Source organism: Callithrix jacchus, chromosome 11, assembly GCF_049354715.1.
Source record: "Callithrix jacchus isolate 240 chromosome 11, calJac240_pri, whole genome shotgun sequence".
Taxonomy (NCBI): domain Eukaryota; kingdom Metazoa; phylum Chordata; class Mammalia; order Primates; family Cebidae; genus Callithrix; species Callithrix jacchus.
The window spans coordinates 2,939,644-2,959,459 of NC_133512.1; the positions used below are offsets into that span (position 1 = coordinate 2,939,644).

General features: G+C 43.0%; 1 protein-coding gene across 1 annotated transcript in view; it reads left to right on the forward strand.

Annotated features, from left to right (window-relative positions):
* The window catches only part of BMPER (BMP binding endothelial regulator), a 247,905-nt gene that overhangs the window by 138,352 nt on the left and 89,737 nt on the right, over positions 1-19,816 (forward strand). Inside the window, exons 9-11 of the mRNA XM_002751322.7 lie at positions 3,019-3,159; positions 6,074-6,178; positions 10,284-10,329. Coding sequence (XP_002751368.3) covers positions 3,019-3,159; positions 6,074-6,178; positions 10,284-10,329 — 292 coding nt within the window. The remainder of the gene's footprint in view (positions 1-3,018; positions 3,160-6,073; positions 6,179-10,283; positions 10,330-19,816) is intronic.

Genomic DNA, 19,816 nt, shown 5'->3' on the forward strand with positions numbered 1-19,816 from the left:
TATAGCTCGGTCACCTTCTAAGGACCAAGAAGTTAGCTCTTTGTAATGAGAATCAGGTTCCAAGGGCCTATTGTGAGGATTTTCTGAAATCAGACAAATACATATGGCAGTGCCCTCTGGCTCTAATCATCCAAGATGAATTCTGTAAGACACCTGGCAATAAAAATTGCTGTTAACCACATTCAGGGGAAGAGAAAGGCATGGATTGAGAGTTCATCACAAGATTAACCTGGCAGTTTCGGAAGAGAGTATTTACCTGTTGTTGATTGTATCATGTCTTACTTGAAGCTTTGTTCATTTTTCTCAAAAGGCAACCAGAAGTCTAATTACTGCTAAAGAAAGAATTCCACAGCTTCCGAATTTTAAAGGGACTCACGTCACACATTCAATGACTGTACTTATGCAGTGATTTATTTTTGAAACCCAGAAGAAATACATTGATCAGGGAGAACTTTAAGATTACTCGTTAGTGAGTTAAAGGATATATCTGTCTGACAAGTTTAGAAGACACTTCGGTGGTGATGGTCGTTGTTTCGTTTTCATTAGTTAGAGGTCTGGAGAGAGAGAGAAGGGAGCTGTGCTGGAGGTCAGCTGTGAGTCAGTAGCTGTGATTAGAGCTTAGTCGTTCCTGATTACTTGAGGCAGGCTCTGTTCATTAGCATGCACCACTTCAGGGGGTGGCTTGGTATGGGCTGAACTGTCCATTCCCCTGAACACCAAACATGGAGGAATTCCTGAGTTTGAGAATACCTTCCAGAAGCTTCTTCCTCCTCCCATGGTATGTGTTACCCTTTGCTAAATGTGTGGCACCCCCTTTTCGCCTTGGCGTTTATCTTCAGGAATTCTCTCCACTAAGAGTTTCACAGGTGATAGCTTCCTCTTGGGGATACGGAGCCTTTGATGGGACATATCACATTCCCAATTCTCTTGCTGGCAGGAAAGCCAGTCATCCCATGAATGGGAGTTAGTTATACTTGCCATGCTTTGGGTTCACGGATTCCTTGGGAGATGACTAGGTAATACATCCCGTGCTTAGCAGGAAGTGGAGTTAACACTCTTCCTCCAAGAGGCTGTTTTACTTGAGTATGAATTCACAGTCATCTTGGGGATGTTAAATGCTTGAAAAATCAAGCTGCCATTATTTTGAGTAATCAGTATTATTTTCTCTTTGCTTTGAGCTTTTCTCTCTGGCATTCCCATCCAGGGTTTCTCATGATTTCTGTGGCAGGTGCAGGAACCTGTTGAATATGGTTTAATAGAGTTGGCTCTTCAACAATACGGGGGTCGAGGCATCGATTCCCTGCACAGTTGAAAATCCATACCTACTTTTTGACTCCTTAAAAACTTAACTCATAGCTTACTGTTGACTGAAAGCCTTACCAATAGTATAAACAGTCAATCAACATATATTTGGTATGTTCTGTGTATTACATACTGCATTCTTACAATGAAGTAAGCTAGAGAAAAGAAAATGATATTTAGAAAGACATAAGGGAGAGAAAATATATTTACTGTTTAGTAAGTGGAAGTTGATTATCATAAAGGTCTTCATCTTCTTTACATTGAGTAGGCTGGAGAGGAGGAGGGGTCAGTATTGTCTCGGGGTAGAAGAGGCAGAGGAAGTGGAAGGAGAGGGAGGAAAGGCAGGCACACTTAGTATAACTTCTACTGAAAAAAATTCTGAGTGTAAGTGGACCCATGCAGTTCGAATCCGTGTTGCTCAAGTGTCAATTATAGTTTTCTCCACATGCAGAATGGTTTCAGATCTTTGATCTTTGTGCCTTCAAATTTGACAGTTCCTCTACCAACAATGTGATTACCGTCTTTAAATTTGAATAGCAAATGCCTCTTCATCTGCAATAGGCTATCTCAGGTGTCATACAATCTGAGGGGCTTTCCTGACTTACCTGGTCTTTGCACCTGTGCTAGTCCTGTTTCCCATATGATAACTGCAGTTTGTTTGATTACATGGTTGTCTCCCTTCTTACATTGTGAGGAACCCCTTGAGGACAGTACATTTATCCATCTCTGTATTTGTATTATCATTGCTTAACACAGTGCTAGGCACCACGGTCTAACGATATGTATATAAAGCTCTCTTTCTCTCTCTCTCTCCCCTTCCCTCTCTCTGTGTCTCTCTGTACACACACACATACACACACACAATGAAAGCAGGGAGACCTATGATGAAGTATGCATTGTTTGACAGCTAGTGAGTGCCCTTGTTTTTAAATAAGAAATCAGAATATGCAGTTTAACAAAGGATTTTTTTTCCAATTTAAGTTGGTTTATAATATTTTTGAGGTGCCAGTTGTTTTACATTTCAGAGGCACAGTAAACCTGAGAAGCAATAGGCAGAAGAGCCATTTTTGGAAATCAAATCACACTTCTTTAACTTGCAGATGATATAAAGTCTTCACCTTCAGTGGATAAGTGGCCGGGTCAAAGCAACTCCACTCCGGTAGAGCTCTGGAACCCAGGTCCGGTTCTGAAACTGAACATTCAGTTCTTTTGTGAGCACAGAACACACTTGAGAAATCTTGTCCCAAGGTGGTGCATTCACACTTATTTTTTACTCCCTGACCAAAGACATTGTACCTTTATGTTAAACTCCAAAAGGTGGCATATAGCCCCGGAGGAACCCCAAGAGAGCCGTATTAGTGCAGGTTGCAAAGAGGCAGAGGGCAGGAAGAAGGAAACTGGTGGCTGGTGGGAAGCTGGGCGGTCTTGCCGCATGCTGGTGGAGTGGGCTCCTCAGACTTCAGAACGTGAAGTCGTAAACCTTTGGGAGGCAGGGGTTGCAGGCCACGGGTTCCCCAGTGTCCTCATATTCTAGTCTAGATACTTAACAAATCACATTTTGAAGTGAATGAGAGATTTATTGCAATAAATTAAAATGTGATACCTACAGACTGTGTTTTAACACAGATAGTTATGGGTCACGAGAGGAAGGCCAGGCGGGACGTTTGGTGGAGGCGAAAATCGTTTTTAATTTCGAGTTTGCCTTTGGGCCCCCAGGACTCCACTGTGGTTTGCAAGAAGAAGTGCTCCCTCCCTGGTGGCTGCGACCAAGGCAAGGAGGGCTGCTGTGAAGAGTGCCTCCTACGAGTGCCCACAGAAGACATCAAAGTGTGCAAATTTGGCAACAAGATTTTCCGGGTATGACACGAGACCAGCACATGGGAACTGCTGTGTTACGACGCTGACAGTTGAAGAGCTCCAGACACAATGCAGATTGGGTTATCTCATAATTTCTGTACGCATATACAAATGTATATGTGTGCATGTAGTAATAGAAGATATCTATTTACATTACAGTATTATAGATACATATATATTCAGAATCAAGTGCAGATGGGGCAGATAATCAACCCTTTGAAAGATGTTTTTCTTGGCTATATTTTTGCCGAAATACGTTAAGCCTGTAAAACCAGCCTGATTGCCTGGGAGTACCTCGTCTCGCGGGAGACGCTCAGTGACACTTGTCAAGGTGGTGCTCCTTGTCAAGGTCCTGATGGATCTATAGAGCTTGATGCTTTCGGAAGATTTTCACAAAGCCACCTTTTCAAAGAGAAATTGTCTCATTTGGAAGCTATTCAGATAAGGATGTTCATAGTGTGCGTGGCCAGCACGGTAGTCGAGCCAGGTGAGAGAGCTCTGCCCCGCTGAACTGAAAAGGTTGTCTTTTGGCCATCCAGTATCCATCGCAGGTGTACTTTACATTATTTTCTGAGGACCCCAGGTGGGAAACAGTGCATTGGCCATTTAAACTTCAAAATGCAAGATGGTTGGCTTTGTCCAGAGTACCTCCCACCTAGTCTATTTTCCCAGGGGTGGAAGGAGTCAGATCACTCTGTACATGATGCCCATGAGAATCAAGGCTTTCAGAATCAAGCCGGTTGTGGGAGCTCTGCAGTGAGCCAGACTTCCTGTCACACTGAAGTAGCTGGAGGGAGAGATCTTGGTTCTGATGGAATCAGTAAGAAGACCTGAGGGGTTGCACAGTCTCTCTTATAAGTGGGAGCCGAATGGTGGGATCACATGGACATGGGAGGGGAGCGACACACACCAGGGCCTACTGGGGAGTAAGGTGGAGGAGGGAGAGTGTTAGAAAGAATGGCTAATGCATGCTGGGCTTTATAGCTAGGTGATGGGTTGATAGGTGCAGTAAACCACTGTGGCACACATTTACCAATGTAACAAACCTGCACGTCCTGCACATGTACCCTGGAGCTAAAAATAAAACAAAATAGATAAATTAAAAAAGAGAAAACAATTGAGGACACACACACAAAAAGACATAAGGTGTCATACCCAGCAAAGAGGGAGGCATGTGTGTTATATTTACACCAGGCTTTCAGAGATGCTCGTATGTCCTCTTGATATAAAGTCTCCTCCTCCTCTGTCTCCAGAATACCCAGCTGAAATAGCTTCACCCTCACTATGATGCTGTGTGCAACGCACTTTTAAGTCACCTTGTACAACAGTTCCTTTAAATGAATGAGGCTTAAAATAATTCACAGAAACATGGATTTCTTTAATGTGTACTCAGAGCACTTGGAACAGTCAGGCGTTTTTAAAGGCAGATCCGGTTAGGTCTTTCTCTCTCGAAAGGCACTAGAGGGTAGACAGTCCTTAAAATAGCGTCAAAAAGTCAGGAAGGGAATGAGGAGGGGAAGTCATCAAAGATCTGAACTACTTTTCTGTTTTTAACAAAAATCCGTTGCTTGGATCGACAAGCCCAGGAAGGAACCCTTATTTTGTTTTCAGGTCCAACTCTGTTGTCTGTGATCTTTTTTACCCACAAGCAAGGATGCACATCCCTGCCTGTCCTCCAGAGGTACAGGGACTTCTTGCGGCATTTGGCATTCAAGATTATACATTTCATGAGTGAAAGAAATTCCTCAAATGGCTCCTTCTGTCTGAGCAAGAATCTAGTCTAGGAAATAAGTGCTGCCCTGCTTTTTGAGAGGAGAGGACTAGATAGGCAGGGACAGGGTGTACATGGCGCTTAGAGGCTTCTCTCTGAGCTCTGCATTTTCGGTGACTTGCCCATCAGGTATCTGTCTGAGCTCTGGGAGTCATGTGAGTTAGCCTCTGTTTTAGGCATGTCCCGTATGGGCTGGAACCATGGCACATCTGGTGATTAACCACCTCTGGACATCTCAATTAACTATTGGTGCCTAGGTTGACTTAAATATTTCAGTCTTATCAAACCAGGGAAAATTAGATTCCTGCCACTTTTTCATGTATGAAAATTCATGCTTGGTTTTCCCGCCAGGGTGGAACTAAGTAAACAATGCATGACAATAAGACATAAATATGATTTTGTTGGACACACAAAAATTCTTTTTTTTTTTTCTGAGATGGAATTTCACTCTGTCTCCAGGCTGGAGTGCAGTGGTGAGATCTCAGCTCACTGCAACCTCTGCCTCCTGGGTTCAACTGATTCTCCTGCCTTAGCCTCCCAAGTAGCAGGGACTACAGATGCGTGCCACCATGCTCAGCTAATTTTTGTACATATGTATTTATTTTTGGGACAGAGTCTCTCTCTGTTGCAGGCTGGAGTGCAGTGGCACAATCTCCTCTCACTGCCATCTCTGCCTCCCAGGTTCAAGTGATTCTCCTGCCTCAGCCTCCCATGTAGCTAGGACTACAGGCATGTGCCACCATGTCAAGCTAATTTTTGTATTTTTTTTTTTTTTTTTTTTTTTAGTAGTGACGGGGTTTCACCACATTGGCCAGGATGGTCTCAAACTCTTGACCTCGTGATCCACCTGCCTTGGCCTCCCAAAGTGCTGGGAGCCACTGTGCTAGGCCAAAAATTCTTTTTATATACAGGAGGGGGCACACACACACACACACACACACACACACTTGCATACAATCTGAAATCTTCACTAATCTTTATCTTAAATCAATTGGGTGTAGACAGACACCTGAGTCATTGAGTCTAATGATGGCACCCCTCACTCAGGGCCAGAAATGCTGTCCGCCATGAAGAAATCACAGTCTGTTGCCTCAACCCTGTCATCCTCCAGCTGCTGACAGCATCCTGTGCCTTCTCTTGTAGGATGGAGAGATGTGGTCCTCTATCAATTGTACCATCTGTGCTTGTGTGAAAGGCAAGACGGAGTGTCGCAACAAGCAGTGCATTCCCATCAGTAGCTGCCCACAGGTACGTCTGGAATTCAGATTGACTTTACCTTGGTGTCTTGAGAAGTGTCCTGTGTGTGACATGGTGGCATACCATCTGCCAAACACAGACTCCAGCTCCCCAAAGCCTCCACATTCCTGAGTGGCCAGATGCCCATCGCAAAGTTTGCTCTTTCTTTTAGCAGATGTTAGCCTTGCATGAAAATAGCGTTTGCTTTGCTCTTGTCTCAATTCTGATTTCTTATAGACTTCTCCCAATTCATTCTGAAAAACTTCTCCAACTCCTGTAAGATCTCTCTCTCTGTTTTCTTTTGCCAGGTTTTGTTTAACATTGTAACTGTCTTTTGCCTTCTCCTCTTTTCTCTCCCTTGTCAAATCAGAGCTTTTCCTCTTGTAACCATTCAAAGTAGCATGTGGCTGTTTATTAATTCTCCACCAAGGGATTTCTCTTGCCTCACAGTATCCCCGATTTCTTTGCTGAAGTTTTCTCTCTCTATCCCTGGCCTCCATTGTAGCCCCAAATGGAAATAGCATCCTTATGGAAATAGCTCTTTTCAAAAACCCATAGCCCAGCACACTGAATAAAGCAACCATTATCTTCTAAAGCATGAGCTTCATTGAATTCACCTCCGCAACTTGAAACCTTTTAAAGTTTTATACATTTTGGGAAAATGTCAAACCTATTCAAGACCTTCCTGTGAATGAAAAAATATATCCATATATTCAGGACATGTCCTCGCTTCTCTGTTACAGGCAGCGTTTAATTTTATCCTCATCTGTTATTATTATAAACAAAAAGTTGCTGTTTTTACTTGAGTGCCAAATGAGGCACAAAAAAACAACAGCTGTTGCTATTGCACAACTGAATAAAGAGGAGAGGAAAAAAGAAAAAAAAACCCTAATTAGTCTGGCTTTAAAAAGCCTCAGACATAGAACTGAAAGCCTCCCATAAAAGGAAAAAAAAAAAAAAAAGAAGATACACTAAGTAGACTTGAACACAGTCTGCTCATAAATATTCATTGGGAAAAACGGGATCACATCATGTATGCCGGTCCTCCGGGAACCCTCGCTGCTAATGAACTCTTGCAGCACATGTTAGTAATAATGGGCTTCCTTATTCTACAAGACAAAACCAGGGTGCTGTGCCAAGCTGGTGGCTCAAGTAACTAGCCTCAGCAGGCCGTCGTGGAGTTTCCAGCTTCACTAGAGTTCTGCCACTCGAAGCTGATTGATGGTTTTCATTGTGCTCTTGCTAGTGGTGGGGGGAGGTCAATGTTCTTTATGTCACTGGTGTCTCATTAGCCTTTCATCATTGTGGACCACATTTGGGCCAGGGGCATCCATTCCTTCAAGCAGAGGCCATTGCCTGCCCCACCCACCCCCTCCACGCCTTCTCAAAGCTTGCGGGTGCCCCCCGCCTCAGGGGCTACCTTTCTGTTTCTAGGCATCCTTCCAACCACTCCTCTAGTTCACACTTTCCCTTCTCAGGGGCCAGCAGGAGGTCTTTGGAAGATCACCCAGCTCTATCTACCACGGAAATCTTGTTAAAAACTTACTTCCCCTCCCCTACATTGCCTGGGGAAATTTTGAAAAAAAAAAAAAGAAAAAGAAAAAAAGAGAAGCTTGTATTCCCTGCTCTTTCCTGGCTACTGCAGATCTCTTTTTCCAGATGTAAATATCTCTTGTGGAAGAAGGGTTTCATGATTGAATTCCGTGTCTGTCCTGCCCCCGTCCTGCAACTCCCCCAGGGGCAAAGGAGTGCCATTTGTGAGAAGGGCTATGAGGCCTGCAGTGTGGCCTGGGTCATCAGAACATCTCTCCATCTCTAACACGTACTGAGATTTCATAGTCACAGCACTATCTCATTTAATGCTGACATCACCCCTCTGAGGCGGGTGCTCTTTCTAGACCCTGCTCATGGATGAGCCTACAGCATGACCAGCCTCTCAGCTAATTGCATATTCCCCAGGTGCTCTAACTTTACAGCTTGTACCTGACTTATTCTCCCATCTAATTTAGTGATATCACTGCCACTTTCATTTTCTGAAGACGAGAGATGGAAGTTTCCACCGAGACGTGCATGCCGGGAGCCGTAGTCAGTTTGGTTGGGGCCTTGGCTTTCAGGCGGCCCTGCTGCATTAGGATGGAGCACCTGAATCCTCTCGGGGTCGTCATTCCCTGGGCCTAGCTGACCTCATTTGGCTCCATCTGCAACTGCTTTCAATATTGAAAAACCTAAAGAGACCCCTGTGCCAAATTGCAACTGACAGCAGAGCTCTAGGCAATGAAAATATATTGTGATGCCCCCACACTATGGCTGGCTGTCTGGGGCTGAGTTTTAAGTCTCATTCAAAGTGTCAAAGCCTTTAATGTATCATTTTAGGCCTAGCTGATACAAAACCACATCGGACCTGTTTAAAGATCTTCAATAATTAACCAGAATCCTTTAAGTCAATATGATTTTTTCTTTTTGGGAACTTAAGCCTACTCTCCATGCAACTGACAGTACTGAATGGGCGAATGAGCAGTGTGTGAGCCGCGCGGCTTTGACATAAGCCTTGGCAACCTGTCTGTGGTCTCTGTTTCCTTAGTTCCCTGGAAACGGGATAAGGATGCCTGCAGGTGGAGGGTGGTTGTGAAATTTCAATGATCAAGTACGAGGAATACATAGCACTCAGTCTGGTGTATAGCAGATAGCAAATATTAAATTATCTTCCAGAGAAAGGACTCGAGAGGACAGAACTCTGCAATGGCAAGAACGTGTCCTTTAGGGACAGACAAAGTTAGGTTTGATTTTTGCTTCTACTGCCCCTGTGTTTCATGTCATCAATTTCTTCACAGATAAAAAGGGAAATACTCAGCTCATAGGGTTCTTATGCATCTTCAGAACAGTGATTGTAAAATCACGAATGCTCATTAAATCTTAATAGGTCGTAAGTATTAACTGATTAAATCCTTATCACTAACACAGGTAAAATATGGAGTAAGATGTTTGTTGTACAGCAAGTGCTCCCTAAATGTTAAACTTCTTCCACATTTCTTTTTCTCTGTGATTAACCATTGAGTCAGAGATAAGACAACTGATTTTCTGACATGAGTCCAGAATATACCACCTCCTTTAAATGACATGCATTAAAAAAACTTAAAAGATGTGCAGTGTAGGAAATGGCACTGTATTTCCAGAAAGGTAAGGAAGCGTTCCTCAGCGTTTCAAAGTTCTCAGCTTCCTTGGCTTTGAGTGCATGACAGTGATTCAGCATGGACACATACCACGTCCTGAAACAAGAAATCTGACCGAATTTGATCCACACCACAGATATTGCCCATACCCATGGTGCTGAGGAGTCCTGAGCTTGGATTACAGTTTATTGTTTAAGCTCCTCCAACAAGAAAGACAGAAAGAAGGTCTTGTAGGGATTGATAGGTTGACAGATAATTTTCATTTTTTTTTTTTTTTTTTTTTTTTGAGACGGAGTTTCGCTCTTGTTCCCCAGGCTGGAGTGCAATGGCGCAATCTCGGCTCACCGCAACCTCCGCCCCCTGGGTTCAGGCAATTCTCCTGCCTCAGCCTCCCGAGTAGCTGGGACTACAGGCACGTGCCACCATGCCCAGCTAATTTTTTGTATCTTTAGTAGAGACGGGGGTTTCACCATGTTGACCAGGATGGTCTCGATCTCTTGACCTCGTGATCCACCCGCCTCGGCCTCCCAAAGTGCTGGGTTTACAGGCTTGAGCCACCGCACCCGGCCAATAATTTCCATTTTTATGTGTGTGCCCTTGGTCTCTAGAGAGCTACATTGGGAAATCAATGAAAAGGTTGAGTCCAAACTGTCTTCATCTTCCTTCCATGTGAGAGAAATCACACGAGTGAGTGCTTTAGGTATTATGTTTCTTGGAGGATAAAAACAGAGAAGCTTACGGAATAACTTTGGCCGGCCCTGGAACCTGACACCCGAAACTTCGTTTTCATTATCATCATCACCATCTGGGCATTGAGTTCAAATACAGCTTGGACTGATTTCACTGGTTTTCGTTGCTGGTATTAGATTTAAAAAAGATATTTGTCCTCAGCAGACCCTGTATTTTTTTTTAAACATTAACCTTTTATTTGTTTTCCTTCTGATTAGGGCAAAATTCTCAACAGAAAAGGCTGCTGTCCTATTTGCACTGAAAGTAAGTTCATTCCTTTGAAAATACGCTATTAGTGCTTGTTTTGAATTTTATAGTGCAATAAGAAAAATAGGGGTGTATGTTTCCCACGCATTTTATTTTTGTAGGTGTATTTAGGATGGGATCGTCTCACCTCCCTACAGACACTTTAAGTCAATTGTAATCCCCACACAGAAGCACAACTGAGACAAATATAGATATTTCCATCAGAGTTTGTTGCTGTGAGAAATTAAGAATATAGTGGTTTGATTCGATTTTTAAAAGGACCAGATAACTTAATGTGCATTTTAGCATCTGTAGCCATCCCGGCTAAGATAATGCTATCGAGTAAAACCAAACATTACACCAAGTCCAGGAGGGGCTCTCCTTCTCCCATTACAAAAGCCAACAGCAGCACGTCCTGCTCCCTCACGTCACCCCCACCTCCTCACCATTTCACCCGGGTGCATCCAGTCTTGCTGTTGGCAGAGAGAAAACCGGAGGTCATTGGGTGGTTTTGCCAACTTATTGTAGTCGTGTGTCACTTAGCAGGATGTGAAATGCATTCTGAGAAATGCATCCTCAGGCGATTTGTTGTGTGAATATCATAGCGTACATTTGCACAAGCCTAGATGTGTCACCTCCTACACATCTAGCCTATATGGTATAGCCTGTGGCTCCTCGGCTACAAACTCGGATACCATGTTGCTGTACTGAATACTGTTAGGCAGTTGTAACACATGGTAAGTATTTGTGTATCTAAATAGGAAAGGTGTGGTAAAAATGCAGTGTTATATTCTTATGGGACCACAGTCCTATATGTGGTCCAAAGTGTTGTTATGTGACTCATGACTATTTTTAACTGAATTCTTGAAAGTTCCTTCTAAGCATGGCCTATTTTGGAAGTCATCTGCTACTGTACTACTTATCACACAGACAGAGCATGGCAATAGAATCATATCATCCCCACGTGGAGTCACACGCCTAGATCTATTAGCAAATTGCCATCTTAGTCCTCCTGAAAGTCATATGGTTTTGAAATAGCTTCCTGGAATGTCTCACTGATAGAGGGGAGTTAGTAATGTCACTGTCAAGTTAGTTCCCATGTATGATAAGTAGGATTAACAAGTCATACAATCTATCAGTGTATTTTATGAGCCAGTTATGTTTAGAGAAGTGGGCTGGAAGACAGTCGAAAGCAGCTTTCACATGGGAACAGGCTTGCTTTTTTGCACTTCTCTAAAACAGTTATTTTACTATAATTTCTAGACTCGTATTTTTAATTGATTAGTGCCTTTAGATAATGTATATGAAGGGTTATTATATATGTGTGTGTGTTTATATAAAACTATTAAATGTAATATTTATCTACTATTGCTATTTTTAGAAGCAGAGAGCTATTAAACAATTACATATTGGGTACAAATGCTGGTTGAATTAATGAAAAATAAATGACAGATGTAGTAAAAAAGGTTTACTTTAAAGATCATGAAGTACATAAAATAACTCAATGGAGGCCAGTGGAGTTTGGCTTCGCAGGATTCAGGAAGAATGTGGGGAGACAGATCAGCTATGATGAACACACCAGCTGATTTAAAAACATGTGTGAACTCCAACACATTTAATCACCCTCCCAGAGACCCTGAGGAAACCTTATTTAGGGTTGGTTCAGAGGCTGCCTTCTGCTTAATTCCTTTCTGGATGAGCAGGATCCAGTCTACATTGGTGAAGTTGTCCTTTGTATCCGCGTCAATGGAGATGTTTGCATTCCCTATAAAGTGTCTCCCAGTTGAAGCAGAGACAGACCTCATAGGAACGCCCCATATTTGCTAGTTAACGCTTTCGATTTGCATGAGTACAGACCTGTTACATCTGCCAATCACATTGTTGTCAGGTAGGATCACTGCTTAGCAGCTTCATAAAAACGTATGACCAGACAGGCACAGTGGCTCATGCCTGTAATCCCAGCACTGTGGGAGGCCAAGGAGAGTGGATCACTTGAGGGCAGGAGTTTGAGACCAGCCTGACCTAAATCTTGAATTATCTGACTTTGTGTTGCAAGGATCAAATAAGTGATTATTGAAATAATTGGGAGGAAAGCTACATTATATTATTATCTGATTCATTACGAGCTGGACTTTCCATATTTAGAAAACTGGTGATGTCGTAAAGAAAAAGAAAAGAATAAAAATCGAAGGAAAGGTATGAAAAATAGAAGCAGGCTTTTAACTGGTTATATTAGGTACCATACTGTGTTAACCATGTGAATAAGCCTATGCCTTTATCACTGAGAGAGACAGTTGGCAAGAGAGAAAGCCACCCAGCTGTAGGGGCACCGGGAGGACAGTGACTCTGCACCTGCATGGAGCAGGTCAGTCAGCACTGGAAGAGCCCAGGCGTGTGGTTCTCTGTCCAAATTTCAATTATGTCATCAGATGGCTATTTCTCAATTTCCTTCGGTGTTCTTTCCATCTGTTTACTCTCTCCTGCTCTCCAGCAGTTCTTCCATCACTGCTGTAAAATGCATTCTATTTGGCAAGGCTTATTTGTTCAGACTGAGTTAAGAGAGGGGATGACTTCCAATTTTTAAGCAATGCCCAGTTTTTCATAACACATTCAGGTAGATTTATTCTGATGTCCTTTAGCTGTGGCTTTGAGACCTCCTACTTTGAAATTTTTTTGTCATTATATCCAGGAGTCAGAGCAAACCTCTGGGCACGTGTTTTCCTCCTAGGTAAATTATGAAACCTCTCTTGATATATGGATTTCTAGAGTAGAGAAACTGAGGCTGAAACTATAAAAAAGGCTAGTGTTTTCTAAAGCCAGAGAAGCAGCTAATTTATATCTTATTAAAACACATACACCCCCCCCGCTCTCTGTCTCTCTCTCTCTCTCTCACACACACACACACACACACACACACACACACACTCTCCATTATGTGACTGCAGAGTTTTCAACCTTAGTCTTACTGACTTTGGCCAGATTATTCTCTGCTGTGGGACTGTCCTGTGCATCGCAGGGTCTTTAGCTGCACCCCTGGACTCTAACTACTAAATGCCAGTAGCATCCCCTGCAAGGTTGTGATGACCAAAAATATATCCAGACATTGTCACATGTCCCCTGGGGAGCAAAATTACCCCTCGTTGGGTGCCACAGGCATTCCAAATAGGGAAGACAGCACAGGTGAACGCAGACATGAGCACCTGCGGTACTAGTAGCAATAACTGACCCTCAACATCTGTGGATTAGGTGCAGAAGGAGAGACTAGAAGCCTCTGGGTTTAACCAAATATGTTTCTATATCTTATTTCTCTGACTCTGCAAAAAATTATGAAGGCGTAACTATATCTTCAATGATTACTATCTTTGGTTTTGTTGCTAGGAAGCTAAACATAAATTTGTAGTTAAAAGCACACAGGTTTTGGCCGGGTGCGGTGGCTCACGCCTGTAATCCCAGCACTTTGGGAGGCCGAGGTGGGCTGATGGAGTCGGGAGTTTGAGACCAGCCTGGCCAACATGGTAAAACCCTGTCTCCACAGAAAAAAAAAATTAGCCAGGCATGGTGGCATGTGTCTGTAGTTCCAGCTACTGGAGACGATGAGGCAGGAGAATTACTTGAACCCAGGAGGCAGAGGTTGCAGTGAGCCAAGAGCATGCCACTGCACCCCAGCCTGGGCAACAGATCAAGACTCTGTCTCAGGAAAAAAACAAAAAAAAAGGCATGCAGGTTGTGAGTAATAGGCTTACCTCTGACTTCATCATACACGTCTATTCTCACGTGTTTTCAACTATTCAGTCTGTACGTCTGCAAGCTACTTCCAGCCCTTTTCCGAAAGGAGCAAGAATCAATCCATACACACATCCATGCATACATAAATTAAATGGATTGATGACAGAGCTTCAGATACTCTCCAGTTTGTTTTGGTTGCCTGTGGTAGTTAAATGAGTGCTGCATTATTCTCAGCAGTACTGGCTTCGCACCGTCTGTTTCTAAAATCCCGCAGAATTTCTCCCTTGCTGCCTGGATGAGTCTTCATCTTGGTCGTGTCTGGGGGCTGTCTCAGATCTCTGAAAGAGTAAGGAAAAGGAAACTCAAAGTACATGTATAGAACGTTCTTATGGATCTCTCCTTACAGCGGTCAGCAGTGATGAGGATTTACAGTTCTGGAGACAGGCAACAACAGATGAAGCACAACGCTGCTGACCTCCCCACAGTAGGAACTTTTTATTGTAGAATTGGCCTGAAGGAGCAATAATTCTCTCAAAATAAGGGAGCAAAAGTCCTCTTAAAATCATATCTGAAGGAAGTACGAAAAGCAATGCTGTCTTTTAATAATGTGAAACTGTCTCTCTTTCTCCCTTTCCAACTGAAAATAATTAGATTTGATTTTGATGATTTATTTAAAATAAAATATTTGAAGTGGGCTACACAAACTTTATATGGTTTTCTTGCAAATGCTCTTTTCTTGCCTAAGTGTGAGGCTCTAGCCTAAAACCAGTCTGGCGTTGCCTCGGCTGGGCTCACATGAGCATGGAGTGGGTGCCAGGGAAGCCACTTGCCCGTTGGGTGTGCAGCATTTGGTTTATGTGAAGTGTTGGTTTACAGTGTGCTGGCAAATAGTAGGTGAAATCTTGACCTAACCACCCAACAGAGACCTGAATCAGATCAATTGTTTTCTGGCAGGGTATCTGTTTTCTGACATGGAAATAATACATAGTGTCAAAGTTGTCACTAATAAGAAAGGTGGGTGTGAGGTGTGTGTAGAGAGAGGGAGAGAGGGATGGAGGGAGGGGCAGAGAGAGAGACTGAGATGGACAGATTGAGTATATGAGAAAATATGATCTCTCAGCCATCTACAAAAGCAGAGACAACTAAAGGCAGCCCGGACGTACATGCCCAGCCCCTGGTGTCGTAGGTTGATTAAGCTGTACCTGTAGCTACATCAGACTTAACCATCAGAATCCCAGCCTGAAACACAAGTTCATGATTACGTAACACTGAGGCCGATTGCATATGCTGAGCACAGATGTGCATTTAATCGAAATAACCTCAACTACGTGTCCCACAAGTAACAGGAAATATCAGATGTCAGCTGCTCAGGGTGGGAGGAGACTCACAGTTGCCAGGTGACTTTTTCACCCCCCGTAGGGTTAGTTTCCAGCTGTGTGCAGGCTGCATTGATGCGTCTGCTCTGTAGCGGCCCCGCCTGCTGCCTGCACCCACCATAGCCACTAGTTTTGACACATCTGTAAGCCCCCTGGGATGCGCACAGGTATCTCCAATTAAACAAAGTGGCTGTAGGAGGAGAGGATATAACAATTTTATTTATTACCCTGGGGAAAATAAAAAACCCATAATGAAGCAGTAACCTAGGGGCCCGTTTTATGAGAAATCTCCACTGACAGAGATTCTGCAAAGTAGTGATTCTGTGTTTGAACAAGGTTTCTGGCCTCCAGGGCTGTAAGCAACTCCAGGTCCCTTAATACCAAGAGTCTGTCTTTAACTCAGGAAAGCAAGGAAATTCAAAACCAGAGCTCAAGATGCTCGTAGAATAAGAATTTGTGGTGCTGACTTTAGCCCTGCCAAGGAGGTGTTAAGCTAAGTGGCCACTGTAGTTTCTGCTCCAGCATCTGGAGTCAGGCTTGATGCTGCTCCTCAGGCCCAAACAGCAGGCAGGAGTGGCAGATAAACCCGCTGTCCCACACATGGTGGCTGGGAGAGCCCGCACTTGTATAAGCGGCGCTAGAAGGAGCGTGAGGAAATCAGTTTGTTTCCTGATTTATATGCTGTTCTGCTCTAAGGGATACTGTTACTTTAATTTTTCTTTCTGTAAATGAGTACAGAGTTGAAGGAGACTGGAGTTATTAGGAATCACCTTTCCTCCACCACCTGTTATCAGTTCCCGCAGGGTGTTAATACTCGGTAAGTCCTTGATAAGTATTTGATGAAGTAACAGTCACCCCCGTCATCATCCTGCGGTAACAATAACCGCAATAGTAACAGTAGAATCACCACCAGCAGCCGCAGCTAACAATTATCCGGCGTCTGCTGTCTCTGAACACTATCTTGGGTGATCTCCTTTGATGATCACAGCCATCTCATGCTCAGATAGTGCTGTTAGCTCCGTCTTACAGTTGAGGGAACTGAGGCTTAGAGGTTAAGAAGGATGCTCAAAGTAGTTGTGGAGCCCGAACTCCAAGCAGGCAGCTGGCCTGAGAGCTTGGCCTGGAACAAGCTTCCCTTAGCTTCCTTGTCATTTTGTATAGTTTGGTAACAGTTGACGTTCAGAAGGGAAGAGAAGGTCTGGAGGGCTTTACCACCTGTAAGAATTGGAGACTGGAGAAGGACCTTAAGAGAATTTCCAATGACCAGCATTGTCCCTCCAACCACACCTTGGGGGAAGTGGAGACTCAAGCCCCTAGGCTTTCTTCTCCTGTGGCACCTCCATCTTTCTGCTCCAGCCCAGAGAAGTGGTGGTTGATATGCTCAGAGGTCACTGGCAAATCAAACTGGCTTGGTTTTCCATTTTTTTTTTGGTTTGTTTTCCATGTCTACTCATTTTTCCAATTTTTTTTTTTTTTCTCTTGGTAACTCAAGTTACTGGGATCAAGTGAAGACCTTCCCAAAGTTTCTTTTTAAGGACATATAGTTTTAAACGTGAAATAACTTTGCATATAATTTCCACCAGGAATGAGTAAGAGCAGAGTTTGTCTGCCTCTGGAGCTCATCACCATTTTAGCCTCAGAAAATTTGTAAGTTAAGGGATCTTGATATGAGATCAGACCTCTCACTTCACAGGTGAGGAAGCTGAGACTCACAGCAGTGCTGATTGAAAGAGCTGGGATGAGGACTTGCGATTTAAAAAAATTTCCTAATCCAATATTCATTCTGCAGGTCTCCCTGGATTTTTGGTTAGAAAAGTTATTTTTAATATAGATGTAGCATTATGACATAATTCAATTAAAAGCTAGTTTCTTGCTTAATTTTGAAAGAATGCATTTTATATATAAAAAGATATGCGAATTCATTATTAGACATCTGGTACAGTTTAGCCACAGCTGCCATATTGAATCTCAGGAAAGTCGCAGGTATCCAGGTTTGACTGAAGGTATGTGTGACAGAAACTCCTTGGTAATGACACACCTAAAATACAGCTAAATGACAAAACAAATGAACAACAGAAACTCCAAACTGTGAAACTCAAAAAAATACACTTGATGGACAGTACTGTATAATGAATTATACGTTACTGTATGCAGAGCTGAGGCACATTTATTCCTCTCTGGGGGTCACAGTATTTGCTACGTCTGCTGCCTCTGTAATTGCACCTCTAACTAACAGCGACTTATTGAACATCAGTCCGTATTGGTCGAGTATTGTGATAAATGCTCCCTATACCTTGTGCCATTTAATCCTTACCACATTCCTATGAGTTAGAAGCCCTCGTTAGCCTGAGGGTGAGAGAAATGGAATAGTTTGAAGTCAGCTAATACACTGGCTGACGAGACTCGAAAGCCCAAACTTTTATGCACTATTCTCGGTTCTCTATTGATTACATTTCTATTCATTTTGGAGGTTCACTTCCAAATAGATATGAAGTTTGCCAATTTCTGTCTTTTACATGACTAGCAGTGTCTACCTACCAGTGGTTGTATTTGCTCACCTTTTAAAAATTACCTACATTTATGAGGTCACTTTAACTTCCTCAGGCTCTTGGGTTAATAAACTTCAATTGTAACCTCTGCTGGGAGTATGGAGAGATGACTCATTAGCTGTGCTATGTATGGCCCTTTGATGTGAAGTTCATATTCACGAATGCTGTCCTTCTTCCTCCTTATCACAGCTCCCTTCCGCGTTAGTACCCTTTGCCCTCACTCACTGCTCCACCCCTCTTCTCTGACTTCCCGTCTCCGTCTTTAGTGCAAGTGCTTTCCTTTTTGCTTTTTCGTCTTGTAAACCCACTATGGTGCCCCTTCTACAGTTACTTTCTCATTCTGGATTCAGATTTGTTTAAACTTTGAGGTCCTAACATACCACTTCTTAACAAGATGCTAATATGGTAGATCTCAGCTTCTTGGAGAGCACATTCTTCTCTTAAAGTATTGCATTTGATATTTGTTAATAGTTTCTACCTTTGATTCCTCCAATTATTTGAGCTGGGACTTGGATGGAGGGGCTAATGGCTGTTTCCCATCCTAACTGTTGACTGAATTCTGGCGCCCCGATATCCCAGCTGCACAAGTTTTGAGCCTTGATGTTATTTCTCATACTTTTGGCATTTCTCCCCCATGTTGCTAATCAATCATCAGGTCTGCATGATTGTCTCTTTCTGATGTTTTTCAAATAAATGATTTCCTTGCCATTCCCCGGCAGCTGGACCCTCATCCTGTTGCCTGCACGTGACCTCTTTCTTCTCCTTCACCCCTTATTGCACACCCTTGTCAGAACCCAAACGGCTTTCTGGGAAACCCACGCCAGCTTCCTTCACTGGTCTCTCGCGGTTTCCCAGAGTTTGGTTTATAAAACACTAGTGCTGAGGGATAGTAATGAGAAATATTTCCAAAACAAGGTTCTGTGATTAAATACACTCAGGAAATGCTGGGTCAAGTAAACCTGAATGTGTTTCCTTACTGTGGAATTCTCAGAGCCCTTAACATGCTGGTGTGCGTGGTGAAGGAGGCTGATGGACTTTCAGAGAGCACCTCCAAAACTAATTTGAGCGGCAGAGCTTTTTTGAATTTTATTTTAATTTCTACTTATTTTGGCAGAGCAACAGGCAGGATTAATGTTTCATAGGAAACATATCAAGAAATGTCGGTTCTTTGGAACACATTAAACTTCTCAGGCTGGCAATAAATCTCAGGCCAATTTATTTAGACAACCTGGGTGTCTTGCATCTCCTGAAGCAGCTGCACCCTCTGGTCCAATTGGCCTCCTGCACTTTGTGTTTAAGCTGCCATTTTATCTATGTCCTTGACTTCATTAACATTCTTACAAATATGTGTCTACACATTTGGCCTAGAAGGCTTCATTCTAGCCCTAAATCTGTGCTTTATGTGTTTTATAGACTACCTCAATTTACACTGTCTTTTCAATAAATCTATACTTTCTAAGTTTGTTACAGTCTCATTCAACCCTATTTCAGCCAGCAGTAGATCAGCATTTGCTAGATTTGCATAACATTTATAATAAGGAAATGAGTAATGGCTACTCTGAGCATCTCTTCCGTTCTTGGCACCTTTGCAATGCTATCTCTATCTCTGAAATCACCCTGCAAGTTAATAGCTCTTAGACTCATGTTATAGGTGAGCAAATTGAAGTTATGTAGGTAGTGTGTGCATGATTTTATAAGCCCTAAGTGGCAAAGTTAGGATTCAAACACGAGACTCTTTAAGGCAGTTACATGCTCAATGTCTGCAAAGTTCTGAGGGGGCTGGAAGCCGGGTTAACATGGAGATGTGAAACCCAGCTCTTTAGCTCAGATATGGAGCTATCTCAATTGATAAAT